The sequence below is a fragment of the Lonchura striata genome, chromosome 5, assembly GCF_050655825.1.
Source record: "Lonchura striata isolate lonStrDom1 chromosome 5, ASM5065582v1, whole genome shotgun sequence".
Taxonomy (NCBI): Eukaryota; Metazoa; Chordata; class Aves; order Passeriformes; family Estrildidae; genus Lonchura; species Lonchura striata.
The window spans coordinates 31,005,288-31,030,970 of NC_140707.1; the positions used below are offsets into that span (position 1 = coordinate 31,005,288).

The following is a 25,683-nucleotide window of genomic DNA, read 5'->3' on the forward strand; positions in this document are numbered from 1 at the left end:
GAAACATTTCAGTGACAGCCTTTTCTTGTTTTAAAATGTTTGCTGATGCTGTGTTTGAAGAATGGAGAAAGTGAATGAACATGACATTTGTATTTGTTATCTCTGCTCAAGACAGTTATTATCGTACTGTAATTTTTTTTTTTTTCTGTTCAGGAGTTCTGCAGAAAGACACTGTAATATTTGAATTCCAGGTTTTCAATCAAAGCATAATTTGGAAGAGATTTAAGGGATTCATAGGCCTTCTGCTGGCCCTCAGTCCAGGATTTGAGGACAAAAAAAGTAAACTGGAACTTAAAATAGTAGCTTTGTTCTATGTTGTTTTTTTTTTTTAATAACTAAAGGGGCCTGTTTCTAAATCTCAACAAGTTTGTTTTTGAAAAGAATTAATCCAATTGAAAAAAGTGGGAAGTACTTGTTAGTTTGAATTGTTTTGTCCAGTGTATTATCCAAGCCAGGTATTCTATGGTATGTGATTGATTGCTGTGTCTGGTCTGGCTTTGAAATGCTTCAGGCCATGAGAATTTTATCATTCTTCTGGGGCTACTATGTCATCTGAGAGATTTCACTGACAGTAAGTTTTTCCTGATAATACAGGTAGCTCTCTTCTCTGGTTTTGTGATAAGTGACTCCATTACTCTTTGAAATATGTGGGTAATCACTAGACATTCTCAAAAAATTCCTGTCCAGATTGGAAGACAAAGAGAATTTTAGGCAATATATAGAACAGATAGCAGGAGAGAAAATAATTTATCAAGTTGGATATCCTTTTTGATTGAAACATGTTTCTGAAGTCTGCACCATACTTGTAGTGACACTCAATTATGATGGATACTGCCCTTGAGAGACTCAGATGTACTTTTCTAGAGATCTAAGTTGGCTTGTTATTTCATTTTTAAGATACTGACAGTGAAATGACTAAAAAGTGAGACAGAATCTGTCTGCAGAATAAATATGTGAATCTTTATATCATTTCAGCTTTCTTCCTCTGCTATATTTTGTTGTGTTTGTATCCCTTATTTTTGATTTTTATCACATATTGTGAAGACCAGTGTTCTACAACAGGATCCTGGCAGGTTGAGAGCTGTGACTGTGAATAATTAGTCAATTATCACTTAGTCAGGAGAAAGGCAGAGTGATCCTCTTGCTGGCTTGAATGTGAGCCTTACTTCTTCCCTTTCTCTTCAAAAAGTAAGGACAGAAATGGTTGAAATTCAGAACACTATCACAGAAATACACCTGTGATGCTTGTCTTCAGATTGTAGTTTCTTTAACTTCAAAACAGCTTTTGTGTGGCTTTTTAAAGAATATTTTTTAACTTCATGACTGTTACTGCTTCAAAGAGGCCAGTTTTGTGGTGCATGCATTGGGAGACTGTAGGTGTCAGGAGTTGCTTTGGGCAGCTGAAGTTGGCTCTTACTGGTCCTGTGCTCAAGGCTGGCAACAAAATGTTTAAATCACCTGCCCCCCTTTAATTTATATGGCATGGCCTCATTATGCACATGGTTGCATAGCTGACATTCTGTCCAGAGAATTGCATTTAACAGCTGCTTTGGGTTGCTTAGACATTTTTCTTCTCAATTTTTCTTCACAAGCAGTCATGAATCTAGTATCACATTGCAGTGCTGAATGTTTCATTGAATGTATTGTTTAATATTCTCTAGCCCTATAACTTTGCAATGGTCTTAACTAGAAAGAGGTTTCTGTCAAAAGTTTATGACTGATCTCTTAGGAAAAGGGATAGTGCTTCTAAGCTGTAGTCTGGGGTTGGTAAATGGCACATAAATACTCTGAATGCACTTGATTTCTTACTAGCTCATTTAATCTATCTAGCGTTTTAGCTGTGACGATAGCTCAGGTGTCCAGAAAATCCATAACCTAATAAAGCAAGTTTGTCAGCTCGTATGTGTGCCTAATTATAACTGCCCAACTACATGTCATAGGTCTTTTGATGCTAAACGTGGTATTATTTTCTCTGGAGAATTCAGAACCTATATTTTTGAGAAGGATGATCCAATTTATAGCCCAGAAGAATGACCACAGCGGTATACAAGAAAAACATGGGCTAGTGCAGGAATATCATGTTTACTCAGAGTATTTAGCTCTATGAATTATGCTTCTGATCATTCCAGTGATGATTTCTTTTATATCTCTGTTGGTCTGGTGAGAAAAGTGTTTGGCTTCCAGAATTTTTTTATCCCTTCTCATACGGAAATGCTCCTGATGTGCACAGGGAGGACCCTGGGTTGGTTCTCAGACCCTGTTGGCACTCTGATGGTCTGCAGATGTTCAGCTGCATTATTTGCCAATACACATTTGCCCCGAAATACATTAATACTCTTTTGTGGCTTATCAATCTTTATGATAAAGCTTGCAAGTTCTTAGGGTAAAACAGGAAGCCCATCATGTTTTACTGCTAAAGTAAAAAAAGATGGAAGTCTTTTGAGCTAGCCATCTAGTTCTTCCTGTAGAGTAGGATGACAATAAAATTATTTTCAAATAGTGCTTGACCATTTTACCGGTCAAGAATTTAAAAGAGAGTTTCATGTCTAATATTGCCTAATTTCCATGGCTTAAAAAGAGAGTAGGTTGGGAAAAAGTGATGGCTCATATATAGTGCTGTATCCAAATACTGTTTTAGGAAAGTACTTGCAAAAGACTCAGGGAGAAGCAAGATGTTACAGAGACCTGGGACTTAGGAAATATGCAGAGGATCCATCTGTTATCTGAGCACTGAAACCTGTTTGCTGGATTGCTTTGGTGTGGTGCAGTTTGCTTTCTATGAACCCTGACTCTTGTAAGTGTGGACTTCAGGTTGTGCCCAGCCTGCCAGCCCTTTCTGCGTGTCACAGTAACTGCAGCACAGAGCTGTCCCAGGGGATTAATAATTCTTTGCTGTATGGCTCAACATAGCAACCCCAAAGGCATCATTAAAACTCTCCACAAGAGTTACTTCAATGCTTATAATACATAATTATGCTTTAGAAATGCAGTGCAGTGTTTCTTATTGTTGCAAAATAAATTTTTCAAACTAAACCCAAAAAGCTTAATTAAGGGAGCATTTATTTTTCATTAAGAACATGTAGTGTGAAGTTCATTTTAATTGATTGACCTATAACTGCTCCTTATTTCATAATGGGGCTTTTAAAATAAAAAGTACTGCATTTTTATTTTGGCTATGATTACTTTATTTTTTGCCAGGTTGAAGGAAAAAACCCCAACTATTCAGTGTGGTTTTGGCAATCCATACTTCCAGGTGCATAGCAGTCAGCTTCTAGATGCAATAAGGCGTAACCTTACTGTCCTGCTTTTTGGGATATTTATATTCTTGGTTGATTTTATGAAGTTTTTTGTATCTTGCATAAGCTTTTGTGATAATGAATTCTTCAGTACTGAGGAATAGGTGGGACTCTGTGCAATTGAAGTTCAGACTGCATTTTCAGTTTTATGGTAAAGTCTGGTAAGGTTTTATGCTAAAGTTTTATTTTATACTTAAAATAAATATATATGTTGTACAAGGAAGCTTTCATGGGAGGAAAAGTGAATGTGTAAAAGTATTAAATTTAATTAGATACATGCTTTTCTTTTTCTTGAACTGTGCGTTATGTTATCTGATCTGGTGTGATTCTGCTTGCAGAGAAAGAAGGAAAGACAGTTCAGGGAAGTAAAGTGGACTCCTTAAGAAAAAAGAGTTTTACTTCTGAATTACCAAACAGAAATAAACAGAATGGCTCATCTGAAAGAAGCAAAGAAATGTGGGTGTCATTTCCAGCAGAGATGCCAAATGAGAAAGAGGTAATGAGTTAACATTTGTCCATGTGGACAAGCACTACATTTAAACAGATGAAAATACAGAGAGGTACACTGTCCAAATGTTAGAGGCTAGTGGTATTTATCCTATGTGAGGCAAATATTTAAAATACTACCTAAGTGTTAAATACTCTAAAGAGGCACCTGCAGAGATCATGTTTGGCAGTGGCATTTGCCCTGCTGAAAAGCTGCCATAATTTGACTAACAAATAAGGCACCCTGCAATGAGCTAAGTAATGCTTTCACTGAAGACTGCAGTTTGTGGTAGAGGTTGGCAAAATGGAAAAAAAAAAAAATCCTGAAAGTATGGATGCCACCAGCATGGACAGATTTATTTGTTTCTTGTAGATTTTAGGAAGTACGGAGTTCTATGTTCCTGAAACTATGTTACTGCCTGAAATAAACAGTAGGCAGGCCAGAGGCATTTTTGATCTTCTGAAACATAAGGCATTAGGGATTTAATGTGTAGGGACAAGAAAAAAACAGACATCATCTGGAAGGGAGGGAGATGGAAATCTGAGTCAACTTGTTAAGAATTTCTGCCTTCCTGTCTGAATAACAAATAATTAGGCTGTGATCTAGTCTGTACTCAAAACTGCCCTTCATTAAACTTTTATTAAAAAAAGAAGTAGCAGGTCCTTTTGTGAAATACACGGAGCAATACACCGAAGTACTTTCAAATTATGAGCCTGCCAGGCCTCAGAGCACAAGTTGCCACTTTCCTCCTTGCTAGGACATGTCTTTGAGGTAGAATCAAGCAAGGCTTTTAAAAAAATTATGTTCTGTCAGTTGATTGTGTAATAATAATGACAATATTTTTTGCCATATTTTTTCATAAGAAGTATTGTTTCCTCATGGGTATTAATTTGTCTTTGTGTCTCTTACTTTAGCCACATCAAATGGTCTTTCTGTCACATAAAGCAACATACAACTTCCATTATGTTTTATGTAATGGAACTTCCATAAACCTTTATGTATGTTTTTGTTTCTAAAGAAGAAAAAGCTTCAGACATGCCTGCACATTTTTGTCACATTAGCAGTTTAAGAAACAAATACAATAACACTAGAATGCTGCAGAAAATTGCAGTGTAGTAACAGGAAGAGGCCGTGATGCATTAAGTTGACTGCTGTAACCTGCCCTGAGAAAGGAAAAGGGGGAAAACACTGCTGTTGAAAGCAGTGCTACTATTCTAAATGTTGCTTTTTAAGCATGCTATGATTACTTGCACTGTTGTTCCAATTGAATCAGTCTGGTCCCGTGTAGGTTTTCAGAGTATTACCTGTACCTGTTCTGCTTCCAGGATCATTCCATTAACTTCTTAAACATTTTTATATACAACATCTATAGAGCTGAGTAATGTGTTCTAGGGGACCCTTCTTGAGCAGGGACAAGGTGACCTGCAGTGGTGCCTTACAACCTTACCCATTCTGTGATTCTTTGAACTAGGTATAAATCAGTAGGAGCTTTGGTTGTGATTTTGATTCTGTTTCATGCATGTAAGTATTTCTTCCCATCTATCTACAGACAGTGATGAGTGAGAGCTCAGCAGCTGGTGTTTCTGATGCAGATAATCTCAGTTTGTCTGAAAGAGTGAAGGTGAGGTTTTTTTTGATTTTCTTCAAAGTGGGGATTATGAGCAGAACATTACTGACTTCTCCTGTATTAATTTACAAATTACTTGCAATTTGTTTATGTATTTCCCATCTGTGGGAAAGAAGAATGAGAGCAGTCCGAATTTTTTTATAATGTTTTGTACTTTTAAAGTGTAAAGGTTATTTTCAAATCAGGTTGGAAAAAATTATCTGAGAGCATCTTTAATTACTTAATGAAAACACAGAAGAAAATCCAGGGCATGTAGTCAATCCTCCATGGTAACACTATTTGCAGATAGGCTGGGAAAAGCCTTTCATTGTCACTCTGTGCATCCATTCAGAGTGACACCTGAAATGAGAAATGTCTTGTCTTTGAGTATGGTTTAAATAGTTTAGATTGTTCAAGGGACATCAGCCTGAGAAAACAGTTGAGTAAAGCCCCAGGTGAAGTACTAGAAATGAAATAATTCTTAGTTTTTTTTTTCCTAATCAGTTCACCATTAGTCTCAAAACAGAAGGATCAAGCTCTAGTTTGCCTACAGCAAGTATTCTCTTTGTGCCATATGAAATGAGCTTTCAAAATTGCATAGTAACTTATGCATCATTTTCCTGTGAAAATATTTTACTTCTACATCTTCCCACTAACTTCCTGAGAAAGTTACTGTACAGCTTGAGCTTTCTTTCCATCACTTAAGTTGATACATGGTAATTTTGGCAGTAAATCTCTGACTGTACCTAAAAGTATTTCCTTTGGGTTACACATTTCAAAGAAAACTCATATGCTTTCTTGGAAAAATGCAGGGGAATATGGAGAAGATGAAGTAGACAATTTAATTCATTTTCGCTATGCTGTAGATTGTACTATAAGGAATGGAACTGATATATTTTTATCTATTTTCTGATTTGGGTTTTCATGGCAGGTGGACAAGTACTTAGACTTGGAAGATGTAGACACAGATGAAGAGACTTGCAATGGTAGGTTTCCCCCCTTCGTATTCACCATCGTTTTCTGTCTTTGAATGTATGTGAACATTCATTAAAGAACTGCTTCTCCCCTAAAAGAGATGATCTTGCTCAGTTCTTCTATTGCTAGAAAATTCCCCACATTGCCCCAGTTCTCCAGCTGAAGTACTCATTTCCCCACTCTTAAGAGGTAATGAAACAATAAATTAAGGGGAATATTTATTGTACTTTTTCCTGGTGAAGTTTTTTTTTCAAGCTTTTCTAAAAGTGCGGAGAGCTTCTTTTTAGCAACATCTCTCTATATTAATGCATTTCTATTTTATATTGAAATTACTGTCATTACAAATTTTTTTTTTTTTGTAATGTGGGTGCTAAGAGACAGTGCTGTAATGTGGAAATATTTAATGAAAATGCTGTCCCTACCTATTAAAACAGCTTCATCCTGAGCTTAAAATAGATTAGTCTAATTCTGAATTCACGGTGAACTTCTTTAAAAATTCCAATTAGAAGCATTTTGAGTCATGTTGAACTGTTCTGTACATCTATAATAATTTTAACTCTTCCACCTCCAAAAAGTAAATGGAATGCTAATGTCTATAGTTATCTGTCTATCATAGGTCCTTGTATGGTCTTTATTACAACCAAAAGTGACAACCTTTTAGTGTTTAAATTCATTTTCTTCATCTGTACCTGTGACTGTACAAGGTATCAGCCCACCCAGATGAAGGGATTTACCTGAGGTCACAGACAGAAGCTGCAGGGCTTTGATGCTTGTTTTCTTAGTTATTGCCACTTGATTGATCTCTCCACAGTAAAATTTTGATTAGTCATTCCTTTCCGAGTGTCCTGAATTCCTGTGAGGTCTGAGGGCTTAGAGACTTCCTGTATCTCACAAGATTAATAAACCAACATAAGTCAGGTTTGTGGCAAATATTCTTTCTCCAACCTTTCAGAAAGGAGGGAGTAAAACAGCAGTCCCAGATCAGGTACAGGTATCAAAGATTTTTTTTTTTTGAGTGCAATGTTCAAATGTGCCCATTTTTCCCTTTGGAGGGCATTGTTCTGTGTTTATGTCTTTAATTCTGGCATTACCTATTAAAAAGCCCCTGGAGTTTACTGGTGGAAGCACAAACCCACATTTTACTTGTGTCATAATGAAAGGAGAAATGCTTATATCCAGTTCATTAAAATATTGTTAGATATCTTTAGTTCCAAACAGGCCTCAAATTGGTTGATGAGAATAAAGACCAACGCTAAAATACCAAGCAGGACAGTGAGGAAAAAGAACTCTGCTTAAGCTTGGGGATAATTTAGTGCATTCAGTACTGTGACAGACCCTTGCCTCTCTCCAGCTTTTGGGCCATTTCTGTATATTTGTGTCCAAGAGTAAATGTTAATCACATACATATGGAAAACCCTGGCAAAACACACTTCATTTGAGGTAGACTGCCTCAGTGAAGAATGAGACTATATCAGCAATGCTTACTAACAACCTTAGGCTTTTAGATTGTATTTTCTAGCATTGAAACACTGCCTAGCCAGAAGTTAATTTTTCCTTCTAAATGCTGCAAGGAAAGTGAACAGCAAACAAATTTATACCTGGGAAACCCACAGCCTGGATCTTTGAAGATAGTGGTTGAGTCAGGCTAAAAAATTTCTCCTTGACTCCTAAGTGCAGAAAATAGCACTTATGGTTTGATAGCTGTCTTACATGTCAAAATTCACTCAATAGCTTCATACTAGGAGAGGTAAAATCTTAGTCCTGTAGAAACCTTAGCAACAAAATGCAATTTAAAATATGAAATTATGTCACTTCTGTTGCTTGTAATGTTAAAGTAATATAGAATAATATCACTAGTGAATATGTTAATGAAAGATTAATTTTGAAGAATTCTAGTTAGTTTATAAATGAGGTAAATTGTGGCACAAATTAGAGACATTCTGTTGTTGACCTTTTTAAATGCTGCCACGTTATGTCAGAACAAATGATTGATTTAAGACTTTGTATTGTCAAAACAAGCGTAAAAGTATTGTTTATTTTACCCAGTAAAAAATACCTTGCTAGTAAATTGCAACAAGCCTTTATCTCTCCTTGTTACTGGCAGCATTTCAATATGTCTGTGCTTCACGTAGCTCTAAAGGGCAGATCAGTTAGCTGAGTTAGCAACTGTACATTAATACAATAAATATTCACACTTAAGGGCAACTGACTCAAAGCTGACAGTATGAGAAGTATGACAGAAAATAGGTGTTAAAACTTCCTATCCAACCAGTGCTGTTTGGCAGATGTCCTGGGTCATTCTAGTCAAGTTTTGTGGTTTGTTTTTTTTTTTTTTTTTTTTGGGTTTTTTTGTTTTGTTTTGTTTTGGTTTTTTTTTTTTTTTTTGGTTGGTTGGTTGGTTGGTTGGTTGGTTGTATTTTTTTTTTTCCCAATTAATCTGGCAAGTTCAGTGTCTTTTAGGGTGTGAATGAATGTGACTGCTTCTTAGGAGTAGGAAAAGCAGCCCACAGATTTGGCCAGTATGCAAACTCATTGTAGCTGCTTTTGTTTGTCAGCACTGGGCTGAAAGCTTGAAACAGGGGCAATGCTTTGCATGGTGGGACTGTAGCACTGTAAACCATGATTGGCGAAGTGGAATTGCTGCCCTAAACCACAGCCTTAATGCATCGTGTAGAGACAGCATAGGCATGGTGTACTGTAATCACTCTTTCTCCCTGAATTTAATCTCTGACTGTAAGGAGCTTAAGGCAACAATAGAGATGATCAGGCTTTCTCCAGGGATGGATGGATGCTGCCTAGTGCCTATGTGTTGGCAACAGGATTTTCCAGGACTGCTTACAAATTTCTTACAGCAGGGCTTGAGGGGTAACTTAGTAATAATAGGTAATATTTGAGTAAAGTATCAAATATGTTAAATAATGTCTGGAGATCTTGAGTGTGCAATTGTTTAAATACAAGAGAAAATGAAAACAGGACTAATTAAATGTGTGTGTGAGGCTTCATAGGCAAGGATATAACTGTCTCATCCTAATCCAGCATGGAGCACTGAAGCACTGCAAACTTGTCTTTTCAAGGTCCCAGCTGTCTGTAAGCCCCCAGAGGCTGAGGAGAACCTGATTGATTCAGTTACTTTGAAGCTGAGGCCAAGCATAATGTTTGATTATTTAAATAATTTTTTGGCAAATTATATCACCATCTGTTATTTTTCTTAATCTATGCCTCTCCATTTATATTTTGAGCCTGTCCTTATAGCCAGAAAAACCGTGTTGAGGAAGAGGATTCAGAGTTAAATGAGGTGGAATTTTTAAAGTTTGGGACTCTCCCCCAGCTGGTGAATCCCTTTCTTGTTTTTCTTCTCTAGTCTCTGCAATCCATTTAACACTGCCTTGAGATGATTTCACACTAGGCAGCTCTTTGGGACTAACAGCCTGAAGCATGAGAGTTAGGGGAGACTGCAAAATTTAGCTTTTAAGCTTTTTTTGTTATCACTCTCTTCTCAACTCCCCATCAACAGCATTTTTGTGAAATGTAGTGTCTGAAAGTGGTAAAACCTGTGTCAGTGTATATATAGCTGTCAGTGTATATATAGCTGGGCATCATTTGGCTACAGTAAAGTTATAGACAAAACTTTGAACTTCCTCACTCTTGAAAGTTAAAAGCAGACTTGTGCCAGTAGATTATTTTTTCTGTACTCAAAATTGATGTCTGTGGTACACAATAAGCAAAAAACTCCAACTCAGCAGTGTTGACAGATTTAGTAATCATTTTCTGGGATGTGTTAGGGAGGGACTAAAGAGTGTTGTTCACTTTCCAAATATGCTGTTATTAAAGTATGCTGGACTTGAGTAAAATTGTCAGCCATATCATCCAGGGAGTTGATTCTTCATGGTGTGAGAGGTGCATTTCAAAATGTCTTCTCAGTCTTTTTGGTATCACTGGCTGCTCAGTTATCTCTATATATGGTGCTGTTGGCAGTATCCAAGGCTTTCCTGTTGCTAATTAATCACCTCCACAGAGAACATAATTAGCAGTTTAATTAGGATCATCATCCAGTAGTGCTGTAGCAGCAGCTTAAACAAGCTGTGAGGTGCTGGCTAGAACTTACAATGGCCTGGAGTTCCTTTGGGTGCCCCCACTGAGAAGGATGACTGTCAAAACTCTCTAATTTTTTCTCACTGAAGGGGTTTCTTTATTAAACATTATCAGGGAAAGCAGTGTTTACCAATTAGACTTTCATATGCTGTCACACAGCCAGCATAGAGAGAGACAAAGCTCATTTCTGGCATGTCTACTGGCAAACAAAGGTTGATTACATTCTTACAGGGTGATTGAAGGGAATTTGAAACACTGTTTGCATTACTAACAAGCCTTAAAAAGTGGAATTGACGTTCTGAGTATGACAAGCACTTCTTGCTAAAAGCAAAAATAAATTTCCTTCTGTTGTCCTAATTCTTAAAAGTTATCTTTCTGAGCCATTGCCAGGTTGTTGCATAACAGTGCTTCCTCCTCATCTTGTCTCTGCAGATTGGTCTGTTGAGGGGGAGAAGCTCTTATTGCAGAAATAATCAGTGTTTATATCAGTAGGTGATAAAAATCTCTTGATGTCCAGACTTGCCTTACTTTAGTAAGGATGTAGATCTAGGTTGCAAATTTGAAACAGTAGTGGAAGATGCCATTGTCTTTAAATGAGCATTCATATCTTCATTCTGTCCTATAAATACTTTTGGCCCAAATGATGAAAAAAGCAGCTGCAGAGCATGTGTAGACATAGCCTAGATACCTGTGGACTGTACTGTCCTATTCAGAAAGTTTTCTCATATAACTGGTGCAGAATCTGAACAGATGCTAATGCTGAGAACAAGGACTGAAAGCACTTACATGGCTGGAGATAGAAGCAACCAAGAGAACAGGGATGAAAACAAACCCACTTATCATGAAACAAGAGACAAAAACCCAGAAATTAAATACTCAAGGGAACTAATTCAACTCTTTTAAAAAGAACATTCTACTTTGCAATTCAAAGCCCTGCTGGCTTTTAAATAGTATACTATTCCCAGAAGAAAACGAAATGAAGAATTTGATCATGGATTTTTTATGAAGATCTAGCTAGGAAATCTTTATTTCCAAATGTAGGTTCACAGGGGAATGAGAGGTCCATAACTCCACTACTGTGGTAAAATTGTGCAGGTAGAGATAAATAGACACTGCCATTTCACCCTGGATATATGTACTGTTTTGTTGCTTCCATTAAGTAACATTGAAGCAGTGCTTTGAAAATTTATTCTGAGATTATAAGATAAATGTAAATGTAGTATAAAACTGTAAAGAAACTTGTGTATCAGCTGAAAAAAAATAGTAGGTAGATTTACATAATTTTTTGACTAAATTGCAAGACATATGGTCCCCTTAAGTTCTTTCATAAAAACATTACTGAGACTCAATGGACACATCTGTGCTGTGGCAGAGCTGAGATTGATTCATGTTAGAAGATATTTCTAAACCTAAGGCATATCCTTCTGATCTGTCACAGAATGCAAACCCACTGGTCCCCGTATGAATGTTTTGCTGAAGTTTGTAAAAGAAAAGTGATTCAGAAAAGCTGTTCATTTGTGATCTGTGGAACAAATCCTGGCTGTATGGAAAGGTTACATGTCACTCCATCCCAGACAGGGGGAAGTCCTCTCAAGTACCTCTTCTTGGAAAGCTCAGGGAGAAACAAACATTTGTGAAATACCCTTAGACAAGAGATTCATCTCGCACTGCAGTGGGGAATATTAGTCATTCTACCAGGTATTTTTACTTAATGTTTTGTGAGAGTCATACTAAGATGTTTTGCAATGATTCTTTATGCCCCATGTACAGGTGGTGAAGCTCTAGCTAAAGAGAAATGAATGAGCCTGCTCAGCTCATCAGTGGCAGACATGGTGTTTTATAACTTCTACTGCAGACATCTCTGCTGAGGACCTTCCATCTTTGTTCTGAAAGAAAGGAATGTAATCCCAGGTGCTCTCTGAGTTTAAGAGCATCTGCATCCAGATTTAATTCAGTACCTTTAAGAAAGAAGAGCTACCAGACAAGTTTGATTTTTCCTTAGTGCAGTATTACTACCTAGATTTTATCTCAGGACAGTGTGGATCTGTTTTAATGATGGCTTATGCAACAATAACCACATCACATTCGAACAAGCTACTGCCCATGTCTGAGCACTACAGGATTTTAGCAGGATTTTGCTAATTTATGCATTGAGTGGAAGGTTAATGTTGACTTCTTTTTATTCAGCAGGATCATTAGTTCTTCCAGGAGAGGTGGAAGAGACAGTGGCTTGCTGTACACCCTTCTTTGATAAGCCTATTCAGCCAAAGTTCAGAGCCTGGTCAGATCCCCAGCCATCAGATGGCAAAGCCCAAGAGGTATGAGGTCAGATGTATTCATTCAAACTTTGGGGGTTTGGCGTATTGTTATTTTTCCTGTTGGCTTCTACTGCTATTTCCACAAAAACAGAGGGATATAGATATAGTATGTTGTGAGTTAACAAGTCATATTATTAATTTTTAAATGCATAATGAATTCTTAAATATGTTAAGAATTGAAATAAACACTCTATTTTATCTTGCACACTGTTGCTATATAATCTTACATTTTCAAAATGTGCATTTCAATACTTCAAGTGGTATGTGGGCTTTTTAATATTTAATTTGTGTAATTCGCAGAATATTCAAGTAAGCCTTTGCCCTTTAAGCGTTTTAGCTACCCTTGCTTATGTAGAATGATGGACCATTTAATTTTCCAGTGATCTCATGATCTTGTGTCATACTCATTGGCTTAGTATAGGAGCCATTTTTTGCAGCAGTGAGGTAGTGAATGATCCCTTTAACATGATGCTTCAAAGAAAAAAAAAGAGATTTTAGAATATATTGTGGTCAGAATTAAGATCTGGTCCCTTGGAAATGAGTAGTAGCAAGATGCTGCTGAGAAACTGCATTGTCAAGGTCTGATGTGGAGAGGTTTGCTTTATGGCCTCTGAGCATTTCAATCAGACACAGTCAGTGCAAGCTTTAATTTAGAATTGCTGTCTTCCTTCAGAAATTCAGTTCATCTCAAACTGCAGCAGAAGGTGTGGATCGCTTACAGGCTTATTTTAAGTCATTAAGCTTCCTATCCAAACAGTCTGTGTGAGCATTAACTTTGGGGGTGTTTCTATTGCAGAGGATTCTTCATTGCTCTTTTCCCCTGCCTGATCATTGCAATAGAAGCTGAAGTTAGCTTCCAGCTAAAGTGGGCCAGTTTTGATAGTTTCATATGCTTATTGATGTTCCCATGAGGCTTAAATCAAGTTTATAAATGACGCGTGACCAATGGAGGTTTGGTGTTATAGCACTGCATATGGTGCCTCCTTTCCTGGGCTCAGTTGTGTTTAGTTCCTTGCAATAAACTCTTTACTATAAGGAACAAGTCTGCTTTGGGAAAAAGTAGATGTTCTAAAATGACCTTTCAAGCATTAATACCTACCATTCTGTGAAAAAAAATACTCACTCTTTTCCCTAAGGATTGACATAATTCAAGGTTTTGCCTTTAGATGTATCCATTGGACACAAAACAACACCCAAAAAACTAGAATGAGGCTTTATAGCTTTCTAATTTCATAACTTCTGTAGAGAAGAAGGAGGGTTGTAGCAGCCTGCAATGTTCATAAAGGACTGCATATGATTCTTTAAACTATAGTTCATGAAAAATAGATAAAGATCCAACTGCATGCAAAATTCATTTCCATTTGAGGGAAATTTGGGTTATGAAAGAAACTGAGTATTATTACATTGTCTATGAGTTGCTGCATTTTTCAAGAAGAAAGACAATTTCCACAACCATTTGGTTGGTGCCAGGCTACTTAAAATGAAGGCTTTCATTTTAAATTATAAACATATTTTTGCCTTCATTTAGATAATATAACTGTGGCCTGATTTTTAGAACCGTCAAGACTGAACAGGTCCAATTTAAAGTCCCTCAGTGCTTCAAATTGTCATTGCCTTGAAAATTAAGTCTTGCATTGCTTATGGCAGGACTAGTTTAGAAAGAGAAAAAGATTTTCCCTGGAGACATCTCTGCTTTAAAATGAGACTGTTCTCTGTCCATCGAAACAAATCTGTTAGGGAAGGGCAACATAATGTGGCTGCCTAATTGGTTTTCTTAGAGAATGGAAGACCATTCTGTATGAGAAACAGCAGGATGAGAAATGTCTATGCTATGGAAACACTTGTGAAGCACTTTAGGGTAAATTGTGTGTCTCTCAACATATTGCTAGGGAAAGTTAAAAAAAGAAGCTCTGCTAAGACCCAGTTTATAACTTGGATAATTGTTGAAGAACAACTTGTCTCCCTGAAAATGTTTTTCTATCAAAAGGTGTTAGGAAGTGGCTTAGTGAATGACACAGCAAATTATTTGTGTTGTCCACCAGTGTTGCTTCATCTTTCTTTCCTCCCTTTAAACATAAATGTATTTCAGGATTTCACTATTGACAGTGGAGCATACATAACTCCCACAGGCCACTGCAAATTGAACCAGCATTCATTTTATGTTTGAAGTACATTATCAAAGAATATTTCCATCTTCTACCCAGAAATTTATTTTCTCCTTTATTTCTACTTAATATATTTTTTCATAAAAGATACCATAGTATTTTTATGTCTTAATTTCTGCTTCTTTGTGTCTTTATTCATTCTTACTTCCTTCTCTGTGTACACATGAGTGTAGTTGATGCATAGTTTTCATACACTTGCTACAATCATGCATTCAAAGTGGGATTCATCTCACCTAACTTGGGCTTTAAATGTAGTTTTAGTCCTCCAGTCACCAAGAGGCAGAAATAATCCAGAAAGTGATTAATCCAAATTGCTGTAGGAATTTGTTGTAAAATGTAATATATCTCCATCCACAAGCTCAGGCTGGGCTGTTTTTGGCTAATTGACTATCTTAGTCTAGAAACTTAATTTTTGTATGGCTCAGATTAGGAAAGAAGAAATCTGCCCTTTTATTCTCCTTTATTTGTCTATAGTTTCAGCATTCAAAAAAGTACTTAGCATATCCAAAATTTTATTTTAACCTGTGGCATGGCAGTATTTATCCCCTAAAATACAACTTCCATTGAGTTCCTTTGGTTAAAGTTTTACTGCTAGGCATCACCTGAGGTTTGTTTCTGCTACATGCTATGCATAAATGCAACAAGAACACAGAAGAATTTAAAGACAGCTAAGTCAAAGAAGATGGAAAAGTTATATCTTCTCAGAGGCCAGTAAAGACACAGAGATTGAATGACTTGTCCAGAATGATGAAGCAGAAGTGGAAAATTGGCCAAGATTTATTGACTTCTAGTCCAGTGCCCCAAGCTCAAACAAGCTTTTTTTCTCCCAGGTACTCCAGGATATACTAAGCTTATATGAGATCATAGCATATATGCCTTCCCCCCACTTCTTTTTTTTATTTTATTTATTGTTAGTGAACTAGTAAGTTTTCCCTTGAGCATGTAATGAAATCACTGGTGAGTGTATGTGCAAGCTTTACATAACTTGAACAAGTGAATTGTAGAGTGCCATAATTACACAGAAATACAAGTTTTAGAAGGGTAGAGACAAGCTGTTCAGCTAAGTGTAACTCCTCACAGATTAATAAAAGAACCTCAGATTAATAAAAGAATCCTCACAGATTAATAAAAGTAGCCAATTATTAATAGACTTCTGAAAACATCAACTTTAAGGCATTTTATTTACAATATTACTTGGTAGAACAACCTCTAGCAAAATATTTCATTTCAGAATATTGCATTCTTTCCCTCCTTTAATTTGGACATGCAGGAACTGTAAATGAAAGTGATTTCTTTTCTTCAGAGGGTAAATCACAGAAGCAATCTTAAGCAAACTGGCAGTTTTCTAATAGAGCAGGATTCTATTCCCAGAGAGTTCTCAAAAAGATTTCAATTAGATGTTAAATTAGACACCTGAAATTTACATATTTCTCTCAGCTCCTTAGGCAAAAATAACAAGATAATAACTTGATCAGCTCAGAGAATTCAGTGCTCTATTGTAAAATGTCTTCCTTTTGACATAGAATAAAATTGCAGTTTGCAGTATATAAGTTTTAGATTGCTTGTCTTCATGGAAGTTTCAAGTCAGTGGCTTCTTGGAAGAAGAAGAAAAAAGGAATCTCTAATGTTTTGAATATTCATTTGAGAGATGAAGCACACTGATAAATATGCGGTGTATATAAACTTTTCAAATGTGCAATGAGTGGGTAGCAGAGAAATTATTAATAGAGTGAAGTTGGGTATGTTTTATTTTGGCATCATATTTCAGTTAGCACTGTGGGGTCAAGTTTTGCAAACAAAAGTTTATCCAGTATTTTGCTGTGTCTGCATAAAATGTTCATGGAATGATATGAAGGCCAAGATAAGGTCAGAGTGAATGTGTGTATACTTTTTGTAACTCTACTGAGAGAGGAAAATAGATTTGCTTTTGTAAAATCCCTATAAAGGCTTAGTGTAGTTTGAACTGTTAGCTCAGTTACCTTAGGTGTGTGTCGTGGTTTAACCCTGGGCAGACACTAAGCCCCACAGCCACTCACTCGCTCTCCACCAGCAGGACTGGGAGAGAATCATAAGGGTAAACTGGAAAACTCATGGGTTGAGATAAAGACAGTTTAATAGGGAAAGTAAAAGCCTCACACATAAGCAAAGCAAACCAAGGAGTTAATTCATTGCTTCCCACAGGTGAGCAGGTGCTCACCACCTCCAGGAGAGCAGGGCCCCGCCACACGTGACAGTCACTTGGGAAGGCAAAGAATATCACTCCAAGCTTCCCTTTTCTCCTTCCTCCTCCCACATTATGCACTGATGATTCCACCCACATGTGGTGTGGAATGTCCCTTTGGTCAGCTGGGGTCACCTGTCCCAGCTGTGTCTCCTCCCCTGCACTCTCAGCTCCCTCACCACTGTGGCTGTTCAAGAAGCAGAAAAAGCCTTGGCCCTGTGTGAGCCCTGCTCAGCAATAGCAAAAACATCCCTGTATTATCAGCCCTGTGTTCAGCACAAATCCAAAACACAGCCCCATACCAGCCACTGTGAAGGAAATTAACTCTACTCTGGCCAAAACCAGCACAATGTTGTAAAAAATATTGTTACAACCAAAATAACTGAAAAATATTCATGCATTGAATTGTATTTTAGAAGAGTGCTTTGGATTTCTGCAAATGAAAGACAGGTAGTAGAACCCTGGTTGCTGCTACCATTTGTTACACAGTTGCTGGTAATCATACTGACAAGGAATTCTACAAGCTAAGCCTGTGGAAAATATGGAAATGAATGTGAATATGCTGAGGAGGTCAAGGAGTTGGCTTTATCTCTAATAGTGCAAGCTTTATCTCTTGTAACATCTTTCAAGTGGGCTTGAAAACCACCAGGTTAAGGGTGGTTTACCTGAAGTAGTCTATGGACATAAGCAAGATAATCTTTGTGAGCAGAATGAATAGTTTTTTCTAGACCAGCTCTATCTACAAAGTTTTTCCCATTTATAAATGCCCATGGTCTACTCATCTGCACCCAGGATTATTTGGCAGCTCCAACATGTGAGCCAGTTCTCTAGAAAACTGAGCAATATAGATGATTCATAAAATTATATAACCCCATAAAAATTATTTCCTGATTATTCGTGCAAATTACAGTTTATTAATAAAGGATGTAGATACTACCCAGATGCTCTCTGCCATGTCTATTGAGTACTTGGTCACCAGAGAGGAATCCAGTTACTAATTCTCTGACTTACTAGGTGGCATTAACTGTGTCAGTGCTTCTTCTTACCAAAATGTCACATCAAATTGTGCAGGATTGTGCCTTCAAAACTGAGCAGTGATCATAGGATGCTGAGTTTTCTTCCTGCTTTTCAGCAAGTACATGTATTCATAATTTCATATACATCAGTATTCATGGGCTTCATCAAAGACTTGTCAAAGGCTTGAAAAAAATAAGCATGTGTTTAAACATTTTGCTGATTTGGTGGTGAAGTACTTAAATCTTTGAAACACATTTCTAGACAATTTATATTAACTTCTGAAGGGATAGGGAGCATTCCTACACAGTTTTAATATTGAAGATATGTCTCCTGTGTTGTCCCGGAATTCATTTTATGTAACTGTTTACCATAAACCTTTCTTGTTGTGGCCCCCTGCAGTTTCTTATCAGCATGGAGTCTGCCGTTGTTATTTGTTTCCATTGGTTTATTTTATAGGCAGAGTGGTTATTCTAAGATATTCCAACCAGAAGCAATGCAGAAATGCTATACAGGATGTCAGCAAAGCACATATTGGCAAATGCAGTAAGATTCTTATGTTCATCATGCAAGAAATGCAAACTAGCCAATTCAATGTCTCTGAGATGGTGAAGAAAAATTATTGGAGTCTGAAAATTGATTATGTGCCATTTTGCTCATTGCAGGCCTTTTCTTCGCTGAAACTGTGTTCAGCGAAGCATGTTACATTAGTATCAGATGCATGTATGCTGCAGCTTTATGTAATACTAACCCAAATTTTGATGATATGGAATGTCTTTGAAATTTAACATAGCTGCATACAATAAGTCCATATCCCCACAGCCTTGCTGCTACAAGTGTCAGGAATATAATAGATGTGTGCAAGGGAGTTTTTTAGGTTCCTTGCCTTGAGCAAAATTAGTTAATGATATTCATTCAGATACAGTACAGTACAAATGGGGCACATTAAATGGCTTAAATTAGGTCAAATTGAATAATTGAATTTATTCTTTTACTTAAAAAGAGCTTAATCAGCTGAGAATGTTAGAGTCAGAAAAAATAGTTTAATTAAATATTAATTAGAAGTTTATATTTTGAGCTTCCTTGTTATCACTTGCAGCGCTATTATTTATGTATCTGTTTTTCCTCATTACAGCTACAGGGCGATGATGTTCAACCATTCTCACTTGATGAAGAATTTGATTATGACAATGTGGCACTGACCCCGAAGTTCTCTGAAGCTGAGCTGAAGGCCATTATAGAGTTGTCTAAAGAGAAAATGGGTACAGATGTCAAATCAGCACAAGCTGAAGACTGAGTCAGAGGTGTTCTGTGCAGGGCTGTTGGAATGACCTTTTTATGGGAGGAATGTAGCTCCTTGTTGTACCCTTATTTAGTGTTCTTATCTGTGTGGCCAGTAAATGGCATCCCTGAGATTTGTCATTTTTTCTGTCAAGGTGCCTTGGATCCTGTACTGGCTCAAGGTAGGTCTGCTGGAGTAAATTTTCCATAGGAGCAAAACAAGCTGGTGGATTTCAGAATAGCATTGTGGCTGCTCTTGCTTATATCTGGTACTCACTCGGTTCCTGAGTAGTACAAAGCTGGTCCTAAAGCTGCCTTCTACCTTGTTCTTTCAGTAATGCAGTTAAGAGCTTTTTTACAGTAGACAAAACAGTCCATGAACTCTTTAAATGCATAGAGATATATGAGTGAATAAATCTGGGAATATGTTTTTTTTTCTCTGTCTTTTGAGTTACTTCAGTTCTGCAAAAAATAAACATTCCTGTTTCCAGCAAACTTTTTGTGTTGATCAAAATTGACATGGTACAACTCCTAAAATTAAAACAGTAACTGCTCAAACCACTCCCCCCCCACCTTCCACACAGAGGAAAAAATAGCAATCTTATCCATTAAAGGAATTGGCATTGAAGGGCTGTCAGATTTTAGATTTTTTTCACAGGAGATTATTCCAAATAACAGTTTATAGTTTACACTCTGCATCACTGAAATACAGCAAGCTGGAGTTGAGTAAAGGTCAGCTATCTGGGTAGTAGAGAAGAGTGTGGCACCTCTGACACAAGGTAGTATGTACTCCTTTTCTGAAGAGTTCAGAATCCTTTGTTTTCAGTAACTGTAGAAGCTTTGTCAGTTGAGGCTTGGTTTAACATCACAATGCTGCATTGTATTTTTGTTTGCTTTCTGATATAACTGCATTCACTAAAGCTTACTGACCGGCATCTTGTCCTTGACCTCTATTATTTCTGAAGTGGGTGATTAGCATGATAAATATGGGAAGAGTGCCCAAGCAGACCGACAGGGCACCAAACCATAGGTTTGTTTAAAGGCTGTGGGTGAATTTTCTGTGGCTAGTGGGCTGCTTCATTGTCAGTAATTTATAAAAACAAAGAAAGGTCTTCTGATGTTCCAGAGAAGATTTTATGGATTAGTGATTTTGTAAACCATAATCATGCTCCACTGAAATCTGAGTAGCATTGGTTTTGAGGAATGGTATTTACCTTGATTAGGGGATATAATTTAAGAGTGATATTCCACAAAAAAAACCAAAAAAACAACAAACCAAAAACACCAGAAAAGAAAGAGCTCTCACAGAAGATATTTAAGGAGACTGATAGAAAATTACAAGTATGTTGTAAAAACTGATTTGTACAGGACCTTGCTGGTAGAAGGTAATGAGAATTTTTTTTAACATTCGCACTCAAAAAAATGCCTGTGGCATAGTTTGAAATGTTGGTGTTTTTTTTTTTTTTTTTAATGTAATTGGCTATGTAGCAGATTCTGGTGGGTTTTCTGCAACTTTTTTAAAATGTGAATTTATTTTAATTCAATAAAGTGTTTTGTTGGACCCAAGGTATTTTAAATTAAATGGTTTAGCTACAACTAGAGTTTTCCACTGAAACCTTAAAGTTAAAAATTTCTGAACAGATCCAATTATTAATTCATCTTCTGAAGGATACAGATAATGTGTATAAATCAGAAGGATAAGAAGTAAGTTCTGGAAGAGCTCCATAACAAATCTGGGAAAAAGAAATGGAGAAGTGCTGTATAATGATAGCAAGGTCAGCCTTTGAAAGCCTCAACAGAAAAATAAGGGAGACCTCATTAACATATGTATGTATAGGAAAGATAAAGTAAGGAACCTTCTGGCTGAGAGGCCTCTCTGGACAGAGTTTGCTACCCTGCAGACAAGGAATCAGCCATAAATGTGAACATTTGTGGCTTTGTGGAATGGTGAATTAGTTGCTTCTTGCATGTGGTTTTTTAGAAAGGTGTGAGTCACACAAACAAGAGATCAGTCCTGTGGGAATCCTCTTGCCTGTAGAGTCGATGAGAAAACTTATTGAGTGGTTTATAATATTCTTCAGGCCACATCAGCTCTGGAATCTCTTAAGTGCCTTTTCTATTCATTTCATTATCAATTTTTCACTGTACATTAGGGATACATCCAGCCATTCAGTTCCTTCTCTCATAAGCAGATGATTCTTACCAAATGTTCGGGGTACCTACTGTGCTCCATAAGTGTCATTCAGTATAGTCATTATATGGTTTCCTTTGATATAAAGAAACACTTTGCTGCAGAATACCCAGCAAAATTGGAACTCTTTAGTGACATTCATCTTACACAGAGAAATGGGAATAATTCACTTACATTTATACCACTCAGGAGTTAGATTTTTACTCTTTGTTAACAGGCATGAATTTCGCAGTGAAGATTAGGCAATATAGGCTACATTTTCTGTACATGACATTTTATTGGCCTGCCCCTGTGGTTGTTTTTGGCTTGTACCTTTCATTTGATTGCCTTTCACAGAGGAGGCATATTTTCCTCTTAGCCATTACCAGGTTGTCATTTTTAAGAACATACTTTATGTGCATGTTAAATTTTATACTTGCTCATGGAGTTACTTACCTGGAATTGTTTTAGTGTTTGTGAGGTAGTTTGGAGTCTGAATAATATATATTTTTTTTCCTCTTGTAGCTTGTATTCTGTTTAATATTTAATATTTTCAGCAAGGGTTGGCAAGGGACATTAATCTTTTCTATTTATGGCCTTTTCTAAACATTTTTCCTGGTTTCTGAAATAATTAAAGACAAAACTCTCACATGGAACAGGAATTTGGAGTGCTACTTGGGATCGAATTATGGACTGCTGCTGTAGGGAACAGCTTTCTCCCTACCACACTGACGAGGATTTTGAACTGCAAAATCTCTGACACTGAGTGAATCCCTGGGAAGTGAAGGCTGTGTGATGCATCTCCCAGTCCCTTTGTACTAATGATTTCATTGATGTCTAAAGTGCAGCAGAGATGTGCATCCTTATCAGTCAGTGAGTTTATCTGTTGAACTTGTGACTGCCTTTGGTGTTGCCAGATGGATACTGTTTCCCTCCACAGTCTTGATGGATCCTTAGTTATGGGAAGGGACTATTTGTTTTAGGAACTCTTTGAATTTTATGAGGAGTAAAATAATTCTTCCACTGGGGATGGAAACTGAAGAGTTGTTTCCTTGGCTGGCTGAGGTGAAAGCTTGGATATTGCTAATGTTCAGGGTTAATGTTCACTTCTCATGACTGTAAAGGGAACCGTAATTATTTGTTGAGATAATGGTTGTGGAAGAATGAGATAAAGACTGAAGAAATGAAAAGATATGCAGGCAAATCTGACTCAGACAGTTATGGGTATATTTCTATTAATGCACAGAGGTATCCTGGTATACACTTGTGTACACACAATGCTGCTGAAGGAAAATAATTTTATGGAGGATACCCACCAGATAATTCAGAATCTTGGGAAGAAGATGGTGTGGAAACAAATCCCTGCTCCTATGGAAAAGACTGATCCTCTGGCCTTCATTTTCTGCTGCTATAAACTGGCAGAACTCCACTGAGGCCATTTGTATGCATACAGAGCAGACAGGAGTCTGGTATTTACAGTCTTAACTGAAAGAATATGGAGCCAAATCAATTCCTGATTTAACTTCACTGAATATATAGTTATGTATATGACCCATTATCATTATGGGAAAAGATTTAAATGAAGAGCCAATGCAAATGAAATGGAAAAAAGGGTATCTTGTAACTGTTCAAATACTGCACAGATTCTTTTGAAGTTTCTGTGGTTGTGTGTGCTTAGAACATTGCTTTTTGCTTTAACAAAAATATATATTTTCAAGTCCTGTGCAAATCATGAACTTGTTTACATACCTAACTACTAAAGATTCTGATCTACATTAGTGTGGTTTTTTTTCCCCTCTGCATATTGACAAGGATTGGAAGTGGACTTTGCTTTATCTTGGAATTGTTTTTAAAATATCTGATGTCTTTTGTAAAAATATACAATTTCTTATAAAGGTAGATTCTCAGTTAGTGATTCTACTCTAAATGCAGAAGTAAAAATAGGACCAAATTCTTGGTTGCTCAGCAACTTCATTTACATCATACTGTGGGTAAACAGACATTTGGTGTAAAAGTCTTGGATAGCAGGCTGATTTATATCCTGTTGTCCTCCACCTTGAATTTTCCTTGGGAGTCTAAGCAGTAGCTCGGTCCCACCAGGAACTGAGTGTTCGCAGCCCTGCAAGGAGACGGCGAGACAATGCAGTGACACTGACCAAAGCAGCTGAAGCAGCAGCCTTGTGCTGGGGCTCCCGCTGCAGTTTAGCCAAGTGTGGCCGTTCAACTGTGTTCGGCGGAGATTTGTGTTCTGCAGCAGTGAACGTGCTGCTCCTGAGGACAAGGCTTGGTGCAGAGCTTCCTTGGGCTCCCTTTCGGCAGCTCACTGCCCTCATCCCGGGCTGCAGCTCAGCCCCTGTCATTCCGAGCTCCCAAGTAAAGCTGAACCCCCTGCCCAGGGTCCTGCTGGCCTCAGGAAGCAGCTCCTTGCCCGCAGGGCCCAGCGCTGCTGCCAGCCCAGGGCATTCCCACCGTGCAGCGGTTTCATGTGGCAGCTGTCAGCACAGCTGGGCCCCAGCGCCACATCTGGCCCGGGCTCCTCTGGCTGGGAGCCGGCTGCCTTCGCCAGTCCCGGGCATACGCAGCTCTCCCAGGTGCTGGATGTCTGCGCATCCCTTGGGAAAACCAGGCAGACAGTTTTCTCTGCCGTGGTGTTCTGTTGGAGAACATCTCAAAAGGTGATGAGTTTGGTACGTTTGTGATTGCTGGCTGTTGGAGGTGGCAAAACCTGGCTGTTTTGCTGGCAAGATACTGAAAGCCAACGTTGCAGGTGTATGGGCTGTGAAATACCACAGATTTGACCAATAATGGTTTTAGTGCTTGTCTGTGACAAGTTTCTAAGAAGAACAGCAAGTGCTAAAAGGTACTGTCATTTTTATAAAGCTACTTTATTTGCAATTGCAGTGCCCCACAGTTAAAATGGAAATCAATTTTAATGCCTTATGAAAATGTAGAAATATTTGTCTCATTTACAGCACTTCCAGAAAGGACAGATAATAAAATTACCCTGATTTATGATCTATGATTTTATATACTCTGTGGTATCTTGTTCAGTACATCTCTCCACATAAACATTCCAAAAGAATGAGGAAAGATAGATCTGAACAACATTCCTGAATCTAACTTCACACTGAATTTCAGATTGTAGAAACTCTCTCCCTATATATTCAAAGCTCTCTTTGATCTGAATATTCCCAAATTTGGGGGAAGTAGATGCTTAACTTTAAAAATCACTAATCAAACATTTCTCTAGCAACCACATAGTACCGATCTGGACTAAAAAGCCCAAAGTAGTAAGGGACCTGCCTGTATAAAAAGAATCTATGAAATTTGAAAATTGGCATAATGCACTCTATATGAAGATAGTGGATAAAAGGACTCCAAAGATAGTAGAATTAAATGAAAAATGTTATTTTTCTGGAGAGTGAACCGTACTCAAATATTCTGTTAACTTCATGCAATTCTTGAAAGCCTTTGAATAGCCAACTGAAAAATTAGTGTAATCATTTTGTAATTCATGTGGATATACAGCATAGTTATTTCTTGAGCCATTAAAACAAGATTAAAATTTGTGTGAGATTCTTCAGTATATTTTGTGGCAGTGCTGACACCATAAATAAAGGCTTTAGCCTCATTCTATCATATGTTACAACAAAGTTTGTTCTTCCGTGGCTGTTGTGGTTGAGGATTCTTGTGGCAGTTTCTGGAGAGCAGGTGTGAACTTGTAGCAAGTAAGCTCTAAGTTTTTTTGAATACATCTGCTTTTATGTCCAGGTGTGTAAAAACTTGAAAGGTGCAAGATGATGTGCATATTTCTTAGGAAGAAGCAAGTGTCATTTATGATGTTGCTTATGCTACTCAGAATAACTTAGCAAGAGGAAAAATTCTACTGATTACCTAAAGTCTTGATTCTGCCACTTAGATTTGCTGCAGATTGTACATTTGGTGTTTGAGAGAGAAATGCTGGAGTGCATTTTTCATCCTTTTTTCCTTATATTTGATTTTGTCTTTCCTATGTCAGTTTTGCAACTAGCTTTCCAGAAGATGACACTACATTAATC

At 37.4% G+C, this 25,683-nt stretch overlaps 1 protein-coding gene across 1 annotated transcript in view; it reads left to right on the plus strand.

Moving 5' to 3' along the window:
- IFTAP (intraflagellar transport associated protein) overlaps nt 1–20,390 on the plus strand; it is a 39,030-nt gene extending 18,640 nt beyond the window's left edge. Inside the window, exons 3-7 of the mRNA XM_085580204.1 lie at nt 3,635–3,792; nt 5,333–5,404; nt 6,321–6,375; nt 12,644–12,774; nt 19,310–20,390. Coding sequence (XP_085436330.1) covers nt 3,751–3,792; nt 5,333–5,404; nt 6,321–6,375; nt 12,644–12,774; nt 19,310–19,471 — 462 coding nt within the window. The 5' untranslated portion in view covers nt 3,635–3,750 and the 3' untranslated portion in view covers nt 19,472–20,390. The remainder of the gene's footprint in view (nt 1–3,634; nt 3,793–5,332; nt 5,405–6,320; nt 6,376–12,643; nt 12,775–19,309) is intronic.
- Nucleotides 20,391–25,683: the final 5,293 nt, after the last annotated feature.